The 21,284-nt window shown below is 49.9% G+C and overlaps 1 protein-coding gene across 1 annotated transcript; it reads left to right on the plus strand.

The window, feature by feature from the left end:
• Window positions 1-2,133: 2,133 nt before the first annotated feature.
• KCNV2 (potassium voltage-gated channel modifier subfamily V member 2) lies at window positions 2,134-15,906 on the plus strand. Its single transcript, XM_004373470.1, has 2 exons — window positions 2,134-3,510; window positions 15,625-15,906. Exons 1-2 carry the CDS (start codon window positions 2,134-2,136, stop codon window positions 15,904-15,906), a joined length of 1,659 nt encoding a protein of 552 aa, XP_004373527.1.
• The last annotated feature ends 5,378 nt before the right edge of the window (window positions 15,907-21,284 follow it).

The following is a 21,284-nucleotide window of genomic DNA, read 5'->3' on the forward strand; positions in this document are numbered from 1 at the left end:
TTGGCTCTGATCCATGGTGACCCCACGCACTACAGAACGAAACACTGCCAGGTCCTGTGCCGTCTTCAAGACGGTTGGTATGTTCGAGTCCATTCTTGCAGCCACTGTTTATTCAGAGTGCCTTCCAACTCAGGGGGCTCAGCTTCCAGCACCATATCTGCTGGGACAATATTTTGTTGTAGGCTTTCATTGGCTGATTTTTGGAGGTAGATGGCCAGGCCTTTCTTCCTAGTCTGTCTTAGTCTAGAAGCTCCACTGAGACCTGTCCACCATGGGTGACGCTGGGGGTATTTGCAGTACTGATGGCATAGCTTCCAGCATAGCAATACGCAAGGCACCACAGTTTGACAAACTGACAGAGAGGTGGTGATCGCCACTTTTAAATGCGTCCCAGTATGGTGGCTGTGATTGTTAAGGTCGTGTGTCAGCTCGGCTGGGCCATGATTCTCCGTGGTTTGACAGTTACATTGTAGTTTGTCAGTCGTACAATGGTGTAATCACCTCCATGATGAAATCTGCTAGAATGTGATCACCTCCATGATGGGATCTGCTGTGAGTAGCCAATCAGTTGAAAGGAGTTTTCTTGGGGGTGTGGCCTGCATCCAATGTAGGTGGACTTTCTGGCAAAACTCTCTGGCTTTTGCTCGCTCTGGATCCTGCAGCTGGCTCCTGTGTGTCTGACCTCTGCTTCGTGGGACTTTACCTAGCAGCTTACCTGCCAATCTTGGGATTTGTCGGCCCCTGAAGCTATGTGAGGCAGGAAACGGCTGCAGCCTAACCCTGAGACTTGGGACTTTCCAGCCTGTACCACCACGCGAGGCATTTCCTTGCTGTAAATCTCAGTCTCTCTCTATAAATATATACACAGACGCGTCACTGGTTTTGCTTCTCTAGAGAACCCAGCCTAAGACATGGCTGAGCAGGGCGGCAAGGCCCTGAGAATATCTTATTTTATGGATTGAGCTGCGGCCCCTGTGAACGGGAGCTTGTTTGGGGTAATAGGGTCTTTTTGAAGATGTTATCAGTTAAGGAGGTCATACTGGAGTAGGGAGGGTCCTAATCCTATATGACTGGTGTCTTATCAAAGAGGAGGATGGGTATGGAGACAGTCACCCCAGGGAGGCAGCATGTCGAGGCACAGCCACCAGCAGCAGAGGAACGAGCACCAAGGGTTGCCGGCAGCCACTAGAATCTAGGAGACACAGGTTTGGAGCAGCTCTTCTCTCAAAGCCCCCAGACGGAATACACATGGCCGAGACCCTGATATGGGCTTCTAGCCTCCAGAACTTAAAGGAAATAAACTTCTGTTCTTTAAAGCCACCCACTTTGTGGTGTTGTGTTACAGCAACCCCAGGAAACTGAGGCATCTTCCAACCAGCCCTGGGATTCTACCTTGAAATTGGCCCTTATCCTTTAAGAGAGAAAGACAGAGAAAGGGAGAGAGACAGACTAACTTAAGGATCAGACTGGACTCCAGAGCAGAGCTGCTAAGGAGCATCCATTTGAATAAAGGTGGCCCTGTGGAGCTCCGCTGCTAACCAAAAGGTCAGCAGTTTGAATTCACCAGGTGCTCCTTGGAAACCCTATGGGGCAGTTCTACTCTGGCCTATAGGGTCACTATGAGTTGGTACCGACTCCACGACAGTTGGTTTGGTTTGGTTTTGGTTAGGGCAGAGAGTCTACTCTCAACCATTAAGGTAAAGACCCCGGCATCCTGCATCTTGGCATGCATACAGTGAGCACTTCCTAAGGGCTGGGCGGGAGGACATTTTTATTAGCAGTAATCTCGGCCTTCTTCTGATTATGTACAGATTTCAGACCACATAATCATCCTGGACGTCACAGAATGGAGGGAGGGGGGAGGGAAGAGGCTAAGAGGCTCTAAATCCCTGCCAACACTTGCCTCTTTCCTAGCAGCAAGATTAGAGCAGCCGGCAGCGCGTCGCATGTGTCAGACCCGTGGACGTGGGGGGCTGGCCAGGGCCTGAGGGGCAGCTCAGAGGGCAGTGTCTGGGCTCTGGGCAAGCTGGTCCAGGGGGAGCGCGAACTCATCCACGCTCCCCGGGCTGTGAGCTGGCCGGGGATCCCCACGCCAGCCAGGAAGGAAAAGCGGGGCGCCCACCTCCCCCAGCCATGCTGAAGCAGAGTGAGAGGAGGCCATCTTGGGGCTACAAGCGCCGGAGCGCCTCGGACAGTGACAATGCGCCCCACGCGGGGGGCAGCCACCACCGCGGAAGCATCTGCTCGGTGGGTGCGCGCTCCGGCTCCCAGGCCAGCATCCCCCCGTGGACCGAGGCCAACTACAACTACTACATTGAAGAGGACGAGGATGGCGAGGAGGAGGACCCGTGGAAGGACGAGCCGGCAGAGGAGATCAGCAGCGCCCAAGCGGACGGCCACGCCGACCCTCCGTCCCTGTCGTCCACCCTGAACGTGAACGTGGGCGGCCACAGCTACCGCCTGGACTGTGGCGAGCTGGCCTGCCACCCCAAGACGCGCCTGGGCCGCCTGGCCACCTCGACCAGCCGCAGCCGCCAGCTGGGCCTGTGCGACGACTACGAGGAGCGCACGGACGAGTACTTCTTCGACCGCGACCCGGCCGTCTTCCAGCTCGTCTACAACTTCTACGCGTCGGGCGTGCTGCTGGTGCGCGACGAGCTGTGCCCGCGCAGCTTCCTGGAGGAGCTGGGCTACTGGGGCGTGCGGCTCAAGTACACGGCGCGCTGCTGCCGCATCAGCTTCGAGGAGCGGCGCGACGAGCTGGCCGAGCAGCTCAAGATCCAGCGCGAGCTGCGCGCCCAGGCGCAGGCCGAGGAGGCGGCCGAGCTCTTCAGCCACATGCGCTTCTACGGCGCGCAGCGCCGCCGCCTCTGGAACCTTCTGGAGAAGCCCTTCTCGTCGGTGGCCGCCAAGGCCATCGGGGTGGCCTCCAGCCTCTTCGTGCTGGTCTCCGTGGTGGCGCTGGCGCTCAACACGGTGGAGGAGCTGCAGCCGCGGGGGGCGCCGGGCGCGGGGGGCGGTGGCGACGCGCGGCCGCTGCTGGAGCACGTGGAGCTGCTGTGCATCGCCTTCTTCACGCTGGAGTACCTGCTGCGCCTGGCCTCCACGCCCGACCTGCGGCGCTTCGCGCGCGGCGCCCTCAACCTGGTCGACCTGGTGGCCATCCTGCCGCTCTACCTGCAGCTGCTGCTCGAGGGCGTCACGGGCGAGGACGGCCAGAGTTCGGCGCGGGAGCACGACCTGGAGACGGTGGGCCGCGTGGGCAAGGTGGGCCAGGTGCTGCGCATCATGCGCCTCATGCGCATCTTGCGCATCCTCAAGCTGGCGCGCCACTCCACCGGGCTGCGGGCCTTCGGCTTCACGCTGCGCCAGTGCTACCAGCAGGTGGGCTGCCTGCTGCTCTTCATCGCCATGGGCATCTTCGCCTTCTCGGCGGCCGTCTACTCCGTGGAGCACGACATGCCCGGCACCAACTTCACCAGCATCCCCCGCTCGTGGTGGTGGGCCGCGGTGAGTTCCACGGCCCTCGGGCCTGCGCAGCCAGCTCCCGGGCCCCGCGGAAGCGGGCTCTCCCTGTCCTTGGTTGTCAGCCTCCAGGGCAAAGTCCTGATCTGTCCCCTGCTTTGCAGAACGACCACTACTCACTTCACCCCATCACTGCCTCCCGCTGACAAAACGGGGGCGGTCAGCTGCAGTGGAGTCTGCTGGCTGCAGGGGTGGGTGTTAGAGGGTCGGAAGGAGACACTGTAGTCCAGTAAGTAACGGAATTTGACCTGGTCCTGTAGCTGTTGTTGGGTGCCTCGAGTTGATTCTGACTCACAGCGACCCCAAGAGACAGGGTAGAACTGGCCTGTAGAGTTTTCTTGGCCGTAACCTTTACGGAAGCAGATTGCCAGGTCTTTCTCCTGTGGAGCCGCTGGGTGGGTTGGAACTGCCAACCTTTCAGTTAGCAGCCGAGCACTTAATAGTGGTACCTTCAGCACTCCTTTGACTTAGTCCTAAACCCCAAAACCAAACCCATTGCCAGCAAGTCAATTCTGACTCACAGCAACCCTATAGGACAGGGTAGAACTGCCCCATAGGATACCCAGGGAGCAGCTGGTGGATTCCAACGGTCGACCTTTTGGTTAGCAGCCGCAGCTCTTAACCACTGTGCCACCAGGGCTCTGACTTGGTTCTAGGACTCTCCAAATCCAGATTTAGTCTTAAGCTTCTAGGAAGGTGAATTTTGAAGGAGATTCATTATTCACGTAGATGGCAAGTGGTTGTTTACCACTTACTGAGCACCTGCTGTGTTACGTGGAGTCCCTGGATGGTGCAAACAGTTAACACACTCAGCTGCTAACCAGGTAGGAGGTTCAAGTCCACCACAGGTGCCTTGGAAGAAAGGCCTGGCCATCTATTTTCAAAAAATCCACAATCGAAAACCCTATACAGCACGGTTGTACTCTGGCACATGTGGGGTTGCCAAAAATCAAAGAGTCCATTCAACGGCACCTGGATTTTGGTTCTGTAGTGTGATGGAGGATGTCGAGCACCTGCTTCCAGTCCCACATCTGCCAGTAGTTAACTGTGACCCTGAATAATTAACGGTGACACCTCGCCCCACACTCCCTGGCCCTCGGTCTCCTTCTCTCTAGAAGGGGAGGTTAGACTTGTAGAGCAAAGTCCTTAACGAGATGGACTGACACAGTGGCTGCAACAATGGGCTCCAACATAGCAATGATTGTGAGGATGGCGCAGGACCGGGCAGTGTTTCGTTCTGTTGTATGTAGGGTCGCTATGAGTGGGAGCCGACTCAATGGCACCTAACAGCGACAACAACAGTTCGGTGACTCTCCCTTCCCTGAGAAGCGGATTGCTCATGAGTACACCAGGATTTGCAAGCTTTCTTCAGTGGCAGGATGACGTTAGACTCCTCCTAGAAGAGCTAGCCAAAGGCCACTCCTCTGATCAGGTTCCAAATGGCAAAAGGTCGTCCCCATAGTAGATAAACCGTGTGTACAGATGGTGCTGATGGAGGATCGTGTGTCTAGCAGATGACATTTCCTTGGAGGTGAGTAAAGCTGGACCCACAACAGAATTTTAGAGTCAATTTCCATTCTCTGAAATACCTTAAAAGGCACAGAACCTAGGGGGCTCTTGGATACTGCCGTTCTAAACCATAAAACATTTTTTACTTTTGGTATATTGATCTAAAGATTTTGATAAGCATTCTGTTACTAATACCAGATTTCCATTTTTTTTTTACAAAAAGAATTTCTTGAAGTGAATGCCCAGTGATCCTGTTTGATTTCTTGATCTGTATAGTGTACAACAAAGCTTAAAACTGCCAAAACATCCCCTTTGTATCTTAACCAGTTATTTTACTCGGGATCAGTATTTTCCATAAACGTTTTACCATAAAAATCGATTCACCTTTCAGTTTTTGTCCTTAACGTTGTTTCTTTAACCGATGACTCTGCCTTTGCTGGTGTGAGTTTTCGTTTGTGGCCATTGTCGCTAGCGGGCACCATTGTCACAGGCCAAACTTCGCACATCTCAGCCTTACCGTACACAGTCTGGCCTTTGCCCGTTTTATTCTCTGAGAATTATTTATGTAGTAAAAATCATCATGAATTAGATAAGAGACTGGTAACTTGTCTTTGTTTCTGAATTTAATACGGAAACATTGTAACAGTCCACACACTAGGAGTAATCCCCCTGGGATATTCTAAGGCTTCTCTGTTCCCCAGGACTGATGCAGCATTAATCCCATTCTTCTCTGTACTCCTGGTTAATTGCATGACATGTACTAAGCATCCCTGTTCTCAGCAGAGCAGAGAGAAAAGATCACTATTATAATTATGTGGACATCATTTCTTGTGTCATGTGTAGATGCAAAGTGAAAAGATGCAAAATATTAGGAACAATTCCTTGGGTAATCCCTAGGAATCCATCTTGCTTATCGAGCAAAACATTTTTTAGTACCTCTAATGTGCCAAGTAGAGTTCTCAGCACTGAGAATGCCAAGCCAAAAACACTAGGTGACCCCATGTGTTACAGAGTAGAACTCCCTAGGGTTTTCTAGGCTGTGACCTTTCAGAAACAGATTGCCAGGCCTGTCTTCCTAGGCACCTCTGAGTGGGTTTGAACTGTCAGCCTTTCAGCTAGTACTTAAGTGCTTAACCATTTGCGCCACCCCGGGACTCCTCTTTAGGTTAGTCATTGAGTGCAAAGGCACCCTGGTGGTGCAGTGGTTAAGTGCTCAGCTGCTAACTGAAAGGTCAGCAGTTCGAACTCACCAGCCGCTGCACGGGAGAAAGATGTGGCAGTCTGCTTCTGTAAAGATCATAGCCTAGGAGACCCTATGGGGCAGTTCTACTCTGTCCTCCGGGGTCGCTGTGAGTTGGAATTGACGACACACGGGAACAGTTGAGTGCAAACCATTTGCCCCACCCAGGGACCTCTACTAAGGATACAGAGTGAAAGAAAAAAGGGTGGAGTTCCCTCCTTCAGGGAACTTCCATTCTAGTGGACAAAGACAGATAAATATTTTCAAATATTTGTGTGTCCTTTGTAGGATAATGGAGCCCTGATGGTGCAGTGGTTAAGAGCTTGGTTGTTAAGCAAAAGGTCAGCAGTTCAAATCCACCAGCTGCTCCTTGGAAACCTTATGGGGCAGTTCTGCTCTGTCCTGTAGGGTCGCTATGAGTCAGAATCGAGTCGACAGCAGTGGGGTTTTTTTGTTTTTCGTAGGATAATACGATGGAGAGTGACTTGGGTGGTGGAATCTACCTTTGATGAGATAGAGAAACCCTGCTGGAGAAGGTGACATTTGAGCTGAAATTTGAACGATGAGAAGAAACTCGTGTAAATACACATGGCTAAATAGACACGAGAATCCCAGATGTGGAATCCTACAAGTTACCCTGATTCAGTGGTCTCCAACCATTTTATTGATCGTACACCTCATAAAGTAAAAGGTTTGCCCACACACCCATGATAAATATATATTTAGCTATTTAAAAATTATATCATTTTATCCGTCACTTGTCGCCATGGTAACGCTGCATCACAAATCACGCCAAAACTCAGTGCCTTCAAACACTAAGCATTTATTTAGTTCATGAGTCGGCAGGTCAGCATGTGGGCTGGCCTAAACTAGAAGGTTCTTCGAATCGGGGCTGGGCTCACGCACAGGCCTGAAGGCCAGCTGGCTGACCCTGGGCCACGTGTCCCGCACCTTCCGGCAGGCGTGTGTCCTTGGCCGTGGCACTGGGTACGGGAGAACGCACAAACCCAATCGTGCAAGCGCTTCTGCTCATGTCACTCGCTCAGTCCATTGGCCAAAGCAAGTCATGCAGCCAAACTCAGCGTCAAGGGGCAGGGCAGGTTAGCCCACCTACTGTAGGAAGGCACTGCCAACGTATATGGCAAAGAGCTTAGATATAGGAAGATAGAAAGAATTAGGTCCAGTAATACAGTTAATCTACGGCATTGGCGGTTCAGTGGTAGAATTCTCACCTTCCATGCAGGAGACCAGAGTTCAATTCCTGGCCAAGGCACCTCATGCACAGCCACCACCCATCTGTCAGTGGAGGTTTGTGCATTGCCGTGATGCTGAATAGGTTTCAGCGGAGCTTCCAGACTAAGAGAGATTAGGAAGAAAGGCCTGGTGATCTACTTGTGAAAATCAGCCCATGAAAACCCTGTGGATCACAATGATCTGATCTGCAGCCTATCATGGGGATGGTGCGGGGCCATTCTGTTGTGCGTGGGGTCACCATGAATGGGGGGCTGACTCAATGGCAGGTGACAACTGCAGCAATCTGTTACTGCCTAAATACATCATGGACATCAGAAAACATACACTCGCAAGTTGGAATTTTAAAGACGAGATAAAGAAAAATGTGGTTGCGATTTTTCCCTGTCATACCAGTGCTGTACCCCTTGTGGAATATTCACCCCACAGTAGAGACAGATTCTCTAATCCGTTCTTCTCTGTGTCTTCAGTACTTTGAAATAACTTCCAATCTGATTTGCTTTTAACAGCCATCCCTCTCTCTACTGCCAAGAATCTTGCAACCTTCCTCTGTAATTCAACTCGGGGGTTTGAAGAGAAATACAGTAATTTTCATTATTGTGAGTTCTCCTACAGCCGCAAAACAAATCCCTTATGGGCAGTTATGTCTGCGAATGTTCATGCAGAGGGATACAAGACAGACCCAGCTTACTCATCTGTCAGACAGAGGTTATTTGGGAGCATAAATGTAATAGGAACCGTCTGTAAAATGCCGGCCATAATAAGTAGAAGCTACCATATCTGAGTAGTTGCTAGTCTTCGTCACATAGAAGCAATAACTTGCTTCCAGAATCATCATGAGGAAAATAAAACGTAAGTGATTCCTTCTCTACTGGGGAGAAGAGAGAGACTGATGCATACAGAAGGGCCAGCTGTTTGGTCTTGGGAAGGCTTCAGAGTGTCCGGATAAACAGGCCCCCGCCTGGAGCGCTTCCAGCCACCTCGGGGCTGTTGGGGTCGCATGGGTGTGGGAACTGCATGGCACAGCTCAACAAGAACAATTAGCTCTGTGATGAAGCCCTAATCCTTGGCCTCCCGGGTGGGTGTGTTTTTAAGTCAATCTGAGCAATTGACCACTTTCTCCTGTGTTTCCAGAGCAAGTTCAAGTTGTAGAAAATGACGTCATGAGTGCATTCTTTCAAAAAACAAACAGAAACTCGTCAAATAGAAAACTGACCTTCAGCTGAGGCATCCAATGCTTGTGCCTCAAACTCCCCACGCCCACCTTTGTTTTCCTAAATAAAGGACCTGATCGTTTCTTTGCAAGGAGGTGGCACTTACAAGCCCGCTGAGATTGACTGATTGATGGAGTGATTGCTTTGAGGAGACCCCGCTGGAAGGTCAATCAGGTAACAGCCAGGAAAACAGAAACCGAGTTGGGTATTTCAAACACGGGAATTGGACTCAGGGAAATAGATAATAGGAGTTAGAAGGCTGGAAGAGCAAAATGGGGGCACGGAGGTGACCCAGAGACTGGTAACTGCAGGGAATAGCTGTCAGCCCTAGAACTGGGGGAACAAAAGGGCAGAGGCAGTCTTCCACATCCAAGAAGCACACTATGTGGCTGTTGCCGGGACCTCAGAGGGCACCATGAGCTTACGTCATGGTGTTGGAAGATGCCTGAGTCACAGCTGTCTGCTGTTGTTGGAGGGATGTTGACAGACACCAAAAGCAGGAATTAAAAAACCCAGTTGTCATCAAATTGATCCTGACTCATGGCAACCCCATGTGTGTCAGAATAGAACTGTGCTCCATAGGGTTTTCAGTGGCTGATTTTTTGGGCAGTAGATCGCCAGGCCTTTCTTCTGAAGGACCTCTGAGTGGACTTGAACCTCTAGCCTTTTGGTTAGCAGCAGAGCACTTTAGAATAGAGACTCTAATCCCCTCTTCCTGCCTTCCAGTCTCCCACCACTGTCTCCCAGAGAACAGCAGCAAGGGAGTCTGGGAAATGTAGTTTGCAATTCCCAGTCGCTGAGTTACAGTAAAAGAGTTCAGAAGGGTGACGGGCTTGGGGCTGAGAGATGATAGGTGCATATCTGGCACAGAAGGTGTTAAAGTTCTCCTGCACCTTCAGAAACAGCACCCCAAGAAAAAAACAAACCCACTGCCGTCGAGTCGATTTCAACTCCTAGCGACTCTATTGGACAGAGTAGAATTGCCCCATGGGGTTTCCAAGGCTGTAATCTTTACAGAAGCAGACTGTCCCATCTTTCTCCCAAGAAGTGGCTGGTGGGTTCAAACTGATGACCTTTTGGTTAGCAGCTAAGTGCTTAACCACTGCACCACCAGGGCTCCCTTCAGAAATAGCACAGGAACTATAAATGGGACAAAGGCTCGTGGACACTTTAATCCCTTTTTATCTTGTAGGTTCCTGGTTTTGGGGTGATCCCCTTTTGTCTCCTTAAACTATGCTTCTCCTGTTGGCCACTGTGACCTGAGTGGGCACCACAGAGGTGTGGTGGGCAGGGAGAAGTCCCAAGAAAGCCGAGGATGCTGACCGGATCATGATTGTGTGCCTTGCTCTGGGCAGATGAATAGATCCCCGAACTTGCATTCAGGTTTTGCCTTTGCCTCGGCACCAGTTAAGCAGCTGCCGCCCAGGATGGGAGGGTGGACAATGAGGTGAACGGATACAGAGGAAGGACGAGAATCACACAAAGTGGAGGCGGGGCCAACATGGCGGAGTAGTCTGACGCTGGTGTAACTTCACTCCCAACCCCACCTTTATTTTTTGGCTGCCCTTTGCTCGAAAAGTCAAAAGCTAAGAGAACTGACCTAAAGAATCGTAAATATTTGGTGTGCGCAGCATGGTATAGATGTCTTCGTACTTCTGGGATCTCTATTCTCCTTCACAGACAAGATGTCTTCTGCTGGGAGGTGCTGTTGCTGAACTGGCCCACGAGAATTTGTCCATGATGTTTAGTTGACGCACTGTTGGTTTTGTGGAGATTTTAGCAAATGGTCTGCTTCTTGCTCCTTGGCTTCCTGGCCTCTAGGGGGCGTTTTATCCACATTCCACAGCCCAAGCCATCTCTCCCTTGACGGGCATTGAAAATGGAAGCTTCGAGGCTGACCCAAGTGACCTCACAGAGTGAGTTCTCACATGAGCTGGAGTTGGGTTTGGAATTGTGACCAAAACTTCGGCAGTCCGTCTTCACGTCCTGAAAAAGCTAGCTGGCTCAGCCCGCTGTGAGCTGGAAACTTGCCATTCCATTGAAAACGTACGTATTTCCCTAGCCTTTGTGTCCCCTAAGCCAGAATGTGACCTCCCCGCAACAGTTCACCCACTAACCAGCACGTGCTAGCCCGCCAAACAGCACCAGGAGGCCAAGCATCCAGTTTTCCTCCGAAACTTTAGAACGACTGTACTTGAATTTCTCGTTCAGTAGGAATGTTTGTTTCTAGATAATGAACTAGGCATAGATGAAGTCTTGGCACTCAGTAGCCCATGCCTCTAGGAGTTATGATCCCAGGAGATAAAACTGATTTTTCAAAAATAATTAATACCCCTTCTAGTTTTCCCAAAGGCATCTCCGGGTGGTGCAAGTCGTTAAGCACTCAACTACTAGCCGGAAGGCTGGCAGTTCAAACCCACCCAGAGGTGCCTCGGGAGACAGGCCCGTCAATCTGCTTCCGAAAGGTCACAGCCTTGAAAACCCTCTGGAGCAGTTCTACTCTGCACACACGGGGTCGCCGTGAGTCGGGATCGACTCGACGGCAATAACAAGGACAACAGTTTTGCCAAAAAATTTGAGGTGGTAAAGATGGAAATTTTTGGCTAATATTATCACACAACTAAATGTTGTCCTTCAAAGGATTCAACTTTGAAAACCTCTACTTATCCCATCCATACTGCTGTTGCTACAAACATTTTTGGAATTCCTCTTTTGGGTTATAATCTGCACAGAAGATTCAGTGGCCTGACCTTGATACAAATGAACTTATCCACCCTGGTGGTTACATCTAGGTGCCAGTCTTAAATGGCTTTTGACTATTTTCAAATATTGAATCCACTCTCAAAAAGGCAGAGCCTTAGCCCCATTACAAAGCAGCAGGTGGACGTGTCAGATGCCCTGGAGATAATTCCTCGCTGGAATTCCAAGCGTGGTTTGATCAGTGGAAGCAGTGTTAGAATGAGGTCATGGGTGACCGCTGTGAGGGGAACAACCCTCTTCTGTGTATTAAAGTTCTGATATGTTCGCCACTGGTACAATAAAGGGGAGGTGGTGGAGTCCCTGGATGATGCAAATGGTAATGCGCTGGGCTGCTAACTGAAAGGTTGGAGGTTGGAGTCCACCCAGAGGCACCCCAGAAGGAAGGCTTGGCCATCTACTGCCCCAAAAATCAGCCACTGAAACCCCATGGAGCACCACTGGCTAACTGGTGCACAGGGTGAGGCACCACTTCCACAGCCTAATCCACCAGGCGCTCCTTGGAAACCCTACGGGGCAGGTCTACTCTGTCGTATAGGGTCACTATGAGTCAGAAGCAACTCGACGGCAATGGTTTTTTTTTTTTATGGGTGGAATAAGCCTAAGAACTAACATTATTGCTCAGACACCCTGTGCCCAGCACACCTTTAATTCCCATAACCACCGTATGAACCAAAACCAAACCCAAACCCGTGACCACGGAGTCGATTCCGATGCATAGTGACCCTATAGCGCACAGTAGAACAGCCCCATGGGGTTTGCAAGGCCCTGGTGGCGTAATGGTTAAGAGCTTATCTGCTAGCCAGAAGGTCGGCTGTTTGAGTCCACCATCCGCTCCTTGGAAAACCTAGGGGGCAGTTCTATTCTGTCCTTTAGAGTTGCTATGAGTCTGAATTGACTAGAAGGCAAAGGTTTTTGTTTTTTTTTAATCTTTATGGACGCAAACTGCCACATCTTTCTCCCACAGAGCAGCTGCTAGGTTTGAACCACTGATCTTCCAGTTAGCAGCCAAGTGCTTAACCACTGCACCACCAAGGCTCCTTTTTAACAACCCTATGAAGCAGGTTCTGTTATTATCCCCGCATTTCAAAAGTAGAAACTGAGGCATAGAGAATTTAGGAGGCTTGCCCAAATCACACAGCTGGGAAGTGGATTCAGACCCCCTTGGCTGAGTGGCACGCCTGTTTCCTTAGCCTGGTCTACACCACCCTGCCTCTCTTCGATGCTTGCTTGCATTCCTACATGGTGGAAAGGGGCAGTCCACCCTCAGCAGGCCCCTCAATGCAGATGGAGCAGCGAGAGATGGTGCATCACCCGCCCCAAAAAGGGGGTGCAACCTTTCCCTTTCTGTGAGCTGAACGCGGCTGTGGTTCTTATTAACTCCACCAGATGTGTCCAGCTGGCTCCCTTCATTTCATTCTAACCGCCAAACACACTGATTCAAGTTCAAAGCAGCCCTTACAGCATCAGGACAAAAGTGTTTACATTTCTAAGCTAACGACCGCCTCACTACCACTCAAGAGGGTGGCTCTGCACACCTGACTGCCATTGGACAGGAAATTGTGACAATAACCATATAAATCAATGATGCAAATGGTGTACCTGGTGTTGTGCAAGGCACAATGTTCCAACTGTAAGCAACCAGCAACCACCAGTAAAAAAACAAACAGTTGCCATCGGGTCGACTCTGACTCATGGCAACCCCATGTGTGTCGGAGTGGAACTCCGCTCCATACGGTTTTCAATGGCTGACTTTTCAGAAGAGATCTCCAGGCCTTTCTTCCAAGGCACCTCTGGGTGGACTCAAACTTTGTTCGCCAATCTCTGCTCTAAATGAAACTGACTCATATATGTATTCTACATACGGCTGTTGTTTAATAAATACTGAGTGTTTATATCTAAGCCTTTATAAGGTTTTTAAAAATTTCTTGGCCAAAAAGTTGTGGAAACCTCTGCCCCTATGGCTGAGATCAAACTCTACAAATTTTGGAAAATCCTGAGGTAGAAGCCGGAGTGTGGTTAGCTGCCATTAAGTCAGCCCCCCATGCACAATGGAACGAAATACTGCCAGGTCCTGCGCCATCCTCACGATCAGTTGCAGATCGGACCCTTGTGATCCATAGAATTTCATTGGCTTATTTTCAGAAGTAGATCACCAGGCCTTTCTTCCCAGGTACCTCTGGGGGACTCGAACCTCCAGACTTCCGGTTAGCAGCCGAGCCCGTTAACCATTTGCACCACCCAGAACTCCCTGTAAGCAGCAGCTCTGCCTAAAGGTTTCTTTCAATTTAGTCAACAGTCTGGGGACCGAAGGGAATCTCAGTACATGAAGCATAGAAAACAGGACCCTGGGGATCTTCTCTGGGCATTCTTCAGCTACACTGACTGATAACTAGTCCCGTGGGTATCTGCATTTTAAAACAGAAGCTTGTTAACCCCAATCAATCGCTAATTAGTGGAATTTAGAGCAGTGTGACGAGATTGATGGGAAGAATTGCATGCAGGGTGAACATATTTTTGGTTGGTGATGTCATCCAAAAGTCCTTTCACAAAATGGTAAGAGTATATCTCTCCGGGCATTTGGAATTAAAGCACCCACATGTAAAATTTCTCATCTGAGCTACGTAACTCTGAGAAGTATTCTGATTCTGCATTTTAAAGATGAGAAAAGGATGGTGGAGGAGTTGCTTTAATGCCTTCAGTGAGCCTGATACTCGTGTTAAAACCAAAAGGAAACGAACCCGTTGCCATCAAGTCAATTCCAATTCATGACGACCCCATGTGTGTCAGAGTAGAACTGTGCTCCACAGGGTTTTCAGCAAGTGAGTGGCTCGTAACTGAAAGTTTGGCGGTTTGAACTCACCTAGAGGAGCCTCGGAAGAAAGGCCTGGAGATCTCCTTCTGAAAGGTCACAGCCAAGAGAACCTTGTGGAGCACAGTTGTACTCTGATGCACATGGGGTCACCATGAGTCAGAGTCGACTCAATGGCAACTGGTTTGGTTTTGGTTTGGATCTTTTGGAAGTTGATCACCGGGCCTTTCTTCTAGGGTGCCTCTGAGTGGATTCCAACCACCAACCTTTCAGTTAGTACCTGAGCACTTAACCCTCCGCACCACCCAGGGATTCCTGATACTGTGTTAGGTGCTTGATATTCATTATCTTATTTAGTCTTCATGAGACTCCTGAGAGTTAGGTGTTACCCTCCTATTTTAGACGAAGAAACCAAGTGTCTGAATGTCTTGCCCAAGGTCAGAGTTAGGACTTGAACCAGGTCAGACTGGTTCTCGGCGCCCTGCTGGCACAGTGGTTAAAGCACTCCAATGACCACTGAAAGGTGGGTGATTCCAAACCACCAGCGGCTCCGCAGGAGAGAGACGCGGCAGTCTGCTGTAGAGATTTACAGCCTTGGAAGCCCTGTGGGGTCGCTGTGAGTTGGCATCGACTCGACAGCAGTGGGTGGTGGCTCTGACTGGTTCTCAGCCCAAGCTCTTCCTAGGATGTACCTCACACTGGCAAACCCGGGGAGCCCATTCAAAAAACTGACTGCAGCTGAGGGGAGACAAGGACCAACATTTATTCAGCACATCCTACGCCAGGACTTTACAGTGTTGGCGTGCAAGCCATTAACGTGCTCAGCTGCTAACCAAGAAGTTGGAGATTCAAGTTCACTCAGAGGCACCTCGGAAGAAAGGCCTAGTGATCTACTTCCAAAAAGTCAGCCACTGAAAACCCTATGGATCACAGTTCTACTCTGATGCCTATGGGGTCACCGTGAGTCGGAGTCACTCCACCACAACTGGTTTGTTTTTTTTTTAGGCTACATATGTATCTTATGTGCACTTCACAGTCACCCTTTAAAGTAGGTCTCATCTCCCCTCTACTGTGCATAAGAAAACTTACAAGTGATAGTCATGATTTAAACCCAAGTCTTCCAACTCCAAAGTGCGTGTTCTTTCCATGACTCAGGTTCTGCAGGCAAACGTCCTGGTCCCTCCCAATGCGGCTCTGTGGAGAGCTGTTCACAGCCCCCATGCGCCTCCAGGGAGACAGAGGACAGTGCCCTCCCTGCTTCTCTGTTTCTTCTCCGCCCTTGCTAACAACCCCATCCCGCCTGCCTTCCCATACAGGTGAGCATCTCCACCGTGGGCTATGGAGACATGTACCCCGAGACCCACCTGGGCAGGCTCTTTGCCTTCCTCTGCATTGCTTTCGGGATCATCCTCAATGGGATGCCCATCTCCATTCTCTACAATAAGTTCTCTGACTACTACAGCAAGCTCAAGGCTTACGAGTACACCGCCATTCGGAGGGAGCGGGGGAAGGTGGACTTCCTGCGGAGGGCCAGGAAGAAGATGGCCGAATGCTTGGCTGGAAGCAACCCGCAGCCCACCCCCAGGCAAGAGAACTAATATTCAGTAGAACATGTGGCTGGTAGATCCCGTGAACTTCCAAGCTGCATTGCTTCATCTTAATTTATTATCAGGATTGTCCATGAAAGGACACGCGAAGCAGGCATTCACAAAGGGCATTCCATTCAGAAGGTTCTACCATTAGAAATGCTCATTTTGGCCCAGACTCAGACTGCCTCGAATTGCTCTTTATCTGTGCTGTGTGAGAGTCTGACCTTCTCAATGACATGGATGTTGAAAACTCCTTGGGAAGAGCAACATCTTAGACTTCTCTTATAGCTCCTCACGGCGCCTAGATCAATAAATATTTTTGGACACTTGAGTCGACTTGAGAAGATTTACCTTGCTTTAAACATAAAAAAAATTCATAAGTTTCTAGAGCAAGGGAGTGTTGCAGCCAGAACTACATGAGATTTGGAGTTAGACCAATCTAGGTCAGAATCCCAGAACTTGCAGCTGTATGGTTTGGGGCAAGTTCCTTTAACCCTCTGAGGCTCGATTTCTTCAACTGTAAAGTGTAGATAATAAGACCTACCTTGTAATACAATCATGAGGACTGGAGATAATATTTGTAAATGCCCAGTAAATGACAGCTGTTAAAATTATTTGAGTGGTTGCTGTGTAGTAGATTCTCTAGACCAGCGGTTTCCAACCAAGGGCAATTTTGCCCCTTATGGGACATTTGGCAATGTCTAGGCCCTGGGAAGGAGCCCTGGTGGCATTGTGTTTAAGTGCTTGGCTGCTAAACGAAAGGTCGGCAGTTTGAACCCACCAGCCATTCCATGGGAGAATGCCGTGGCAGTCAGCTTCTGCAAAGATTACAGCCCAGGAAACCCTATGGGGCAGTTCTACTCTGTCCTGTAGGATCACTATGAGTCAGAATCGACTAGACGGCACACAACAACAACAGATCCCTGGAAGCCCTAGTGGCGTAGGAAACCCTGGTGTGTAGTGGTTAAGAGGCTGGCTGCTAACCAAAAGGTCGGCAGTTCAAATCCACCAGCCGCTCCTTGGAAGCCCTAAGGGGCAGTTTTACTCTGTCCTGCAGGGTCGCTGAGTCAGAGTTGACTTGATGGCAACGGTTTTTTTTTTTTTTTGGGTGGCACAAATGGTTTGCCTTTGGCTACTAACCAAAAGTTGGGCGGTTCTAATCCACCCAGTGGCTCTGCGGAAGGAAGACTGGGGATCTACTAAGACTGCAGCCATTGGAAACCCCGTGGAGCACTGTTCTACTCCAACAGACGGGGGCGCCGTGAGTCGGGGTCGACAGCAGGGTTGGCTTTTCGGTTTTAGAGACATTTTTAATCATCACCACCTTGGTGGAAGGTGGAGAATGCTATTGGCATTGAGTAGGTAGAGGCTTGGGATGCTGCTACATATCCTACACACAACAAAGAATTCCAAAGCCCATTGCCACTGAGTCAATTCTGATTCATAGCGGCCCTATGGGACGGAGTAGAACTGCCCCATAGGGTTTCCAAGACTATAATCTTTACAGAAGCAGACTGCCACATCTTTCTCCCACAGAGCGACTGGTGGGTTTGAACCGTCGACCTTTTGGTTAGCAGCCGAGAGCTTAACCACTGTGCTCCAGGCCTCTTTAACAGAGAGTATTAGGACCCAAAATGTAGATCATGCGTAGGCTGAGAAACCCTGATCTAGACTTACCATGTGAGCCCCAGACTGGGCCTGTGAAGCAGTCCAGAGTGTGCTGGCCTCTCCCTCCCTGGAAAGACGCCCCCACACAGTCCTCATTCCCATGACCTCCTTCCCCTCTCCTTCCCATGAGAAACACTGCCGTTTGGACGGTTGGCTGAGCGCGGAGCAAAGGGAAAGAAATAGACACGGCCCTCCCTCTGGGGCCAGTCTGGGGCTTCGCAAACCAGTTCCCACAGGAAGTGGATCCTTTCTCCCCACTTCCCCGTTTTTTCCTCCGTATTCATCTCTTTCTCTGCAGGACTGTTGGAACTTGAGGTGCGGGAAATCAAAGCCTCGTTTGACCTGAGCAAGCAGAGACTGCCCTTGTGAGTGGGGCTGGCCGTGCTGACGGTGGGATTTGTCTGAGAGTCTGCAGGGGGCTTACCTGTGCTTACTTCCTAGCCTGAAGTGGACGATTTCACGTGGTCTTCCCCACATTGTAAACCCATGCTTACCTTGCTGTCTGGATCATCGCCCCTGTCAAGAGGCTTTGATTCTGTAGGAAGGTGCTGTGGGGTTGAAAGAGAGACAGATGCCAGCCATCCTTAGAGGTAGAATCTTTGATGTGGTGAAACTGTTCACTACAGATGATCTGGCAGGCAAGGTGAGCACCGTGCTTACCTTGCCTATTGGATAGTCCACCTCTTGTTGTGAAAATGAAACGTAATCGTTTTGTGAGTTTTCACAATGACAGGCTCTGTGAGTTACGTGTATAGTATACAACTTCATTTAACCTTTCATGCATCCCTGAATAAGGTATTATGTTCCATTTGTTATTTAGGAAAAGCAGAGGCTTAGAGAGGTTCATTAGTCCAAGTTCACACAACCAATCAATGGTGGATGTTGTTAGGTGCTGTCGAGTCGCCCGACGCATGGCAACCCCATGTGACAGAGTAGAATTGCTCCATAGGTTTTTCTTGGCTGTAATCTTCACGGAAGCAGATCACCAGGCCTATTTCCTCCTTGGAGCCGCTGGAGGGGTGCGAATTGCCGACCTGTGTGTTAGCAACCAATCACAAACCGCTCGTGCCATCTGGGCTCTTTTACAGATGGCAGAACTGGGCTTCAGTCATACATCTGTCTGATCTCTAAAGCTCTTGCTTGCTGTGGTTCTCACACTGCATCCACCCACCTGCAGGGCTTGTTGAAGCACACATCCCCGGCCCCGCCCCTGGGTTTCCAACACAGTAGGTCCCGGGTGGGGCCCTGAGATCTGCATTTCGAACAAGTGTCAGGAGATGATGCCGATGCTGCTGGTACTGGGGCCACGCTCGGAGAACCCGAGTGTAAATCACTCGCTCTGCCTCTCCCACAAGGAGCTGTGGTTACAAACCTGGGTGCATCGCCCTGCTCACTTCTCCCAAGCTGCCTTACCAAAAGCAAAAACAGAACCGCTGCCATCGAGTTGATGCTGAGTCATAGCAACCCTGTAGGACAGAGTAGACCTGTCCCAAAGGGCTTCCAAGGAGCAGATGGTGGATTCGAACTGCCCACCTTTTGGTTAGCAGCCGTAGTTCTTAACCAGTGCGCCACCAGGGCTCCCAAGCCTCCTTAACATCATCATAAATGTGGCTCTGGCCTCTGAAGACACCACTTTTGTAAGGTTGCTAGATAAAATACAGGGTGCCCAGGGAAATCTGAATTTCTGATACACAGCAAATAATTTTTAGTAAGAGCATGTCTTAAATATTGCATGGTACATAATTCTAAAAAAAAAAAAAAACTATTGTTTATCTATGGAGCCCTGGTGGCACAATGGTTAAGTGCCCAGCTGCTAACTGAAAGGTTGGCAGTTTGAACTCACTAGCGGCTCCACGGGAGAAAAAAACCTGGTAAAGATTATAGCCTTGGCGGCCCTATGGGGCAGTTCTACTCCTGTAGGGTCACTACGAGTCGGAATCCACTCGATGGCACCCAACAACAACGTGTATCTAAAACTGACATTTTAACCGGGCAGCCTGTATTTTCATTTACTAAATCTGGCAACCCCAGACTATGGTTATTGAGAGACAAATTTACTACCTACGGATGGAAATTACCCCCAAGTCCTAAAACCCACCCAAACGGCAGGCCCCTCAGCTGGGGCAGGGGGTGAGGGTGGGGGGAGTACCTTCTCTCCTCCGTTGCCAAACAGAAAGGGGAAGAATTTGAATTAGGTTCCTTCCAGATGCAGTCATGAGAACCGAGTTAGGCACACAGGCAGTCGGGGGCTCAGTCTGTATAACCACCACAGCTGCGTGCATCCGCGCCCCTTCCAGGCCCCCGACCCACCTCCAGCCTTCAGACTCCTCCAAGGCCTCCAAGGGGAGGGTTTGGCAGTGAAGTGTATCTGGCGAGGCTCTTAGGGTACTCAGGGAATAGGGAAGGGCCCGAGTCCATCACCCCCTCCTCTGCTTGCGGGCCCAGACCTGCCGGAAGAGACTCCCTGAGCGGGGAGGGGCACGGGGGAGAGGGAGATCAAGGGGAGGAAGACGAACTTTCCCAGATCTGGTCAATGGCAGCGACCCCCTCCTCCCAGTCCCCACTGGCCACATCTGGCCAGACAGGTATGTGCTGTCTCCAAGAACCTGCGACTGACAGATGGACAGAAGGGAGTTAAAACCGAAGGAGCCAAGGTTTCAGGAGCCCCACTGTGTGCACACCCATCCGACATGATCTCATGCAATCCTTCAGCCACCCGGTGGTCGCTTGCAAAGACTCAGCCACATGGAGCTTGACACGGGCTCCGGAGTCAGATCTGGGTTTGAAGCCTGGCTCTGCCAGTTACTATGAGGCTGGACCATATGAAATTGCTGTTTTATTGTAGAGGGAACCATCAAATACTGGCAACTTCATATGGTACAACCTCATAGTCATGTGGCCTTAAGCAGGGCATTCTCTGAGCCTGCGCTGCTTCATCATCAAGATGGAGACGATCATAGTGTCTTCCTAAGACCATGGTGGTAACTGAATGATGTAATGCACTGAAAACCCTTAGCACAGTGTTTGGCACATGTTAAATCCATGTGGATGGCTGTTACGATTATTACCATGATCATCATCGTTAACTATTGTGCTTGCTACACGGGAAAACCATACAAGCCCCGACGGAGTCACTTACCGAGCAAGGAGAAGATTTTTCTGGGCGAAGACAGCTTTTGAATCCTGTTGCCAGCCCCCCTCGCCCATCCAGAGCTATGCACAGGGATCTAGTCTGTCCAGTAGAACTTTCTGCCATGATGGAAACATTTTGCACAGTCTAATACGGTATTCACCAGTCACATTTGGCCACGGAGCACTTGAAATGTGGCCCGTGAGACTCAAGAACTAGATTTTTCATTGTATTTTACTGTAACTAATTTTATTATACAGGTAGTCCCCAACTTACGTCGGGGCTCAGCTCCGATGACTCTGTCATAAGTAGGTTCTGACGTAAGTTGAATACCTCAATTTTTTTTTTTAGTTTTATTATTGTATTTTATTATCAGTATCTTCATAAATCTGATATATATTTGTCTTTGGGGGTTGGAAACATTACATATAAACTTATAGAATATATTTTAACACATACATACATACATAAAAAAATACACAAGTCATAAAAATTTACTCCGACGAGAAAGAAGAATTGGACAATATTGGCATTTTGTCAGTTATGGTAATAACTCCACTTGTGGAAGGTTCTGGCTCATCTGGATTAT

The sequence above is a fragment of the Trichechus manatus genome, unplaced genomic scaffold, assembly GCF_000243295.1.
Source record: "Trichechus manatus latirostris isolate Lorelei unplaced genomic scaffold, TriManLat1.0 scaffold00025, whole genome shotgun sequence".
In the NCBI taxonomy this organism is placed as follows: Eukaryota; Metazoa; Chordata; class Mammalia; order Sirenia; family Trichechidae; genus Trichechus; species Trichechus manatus.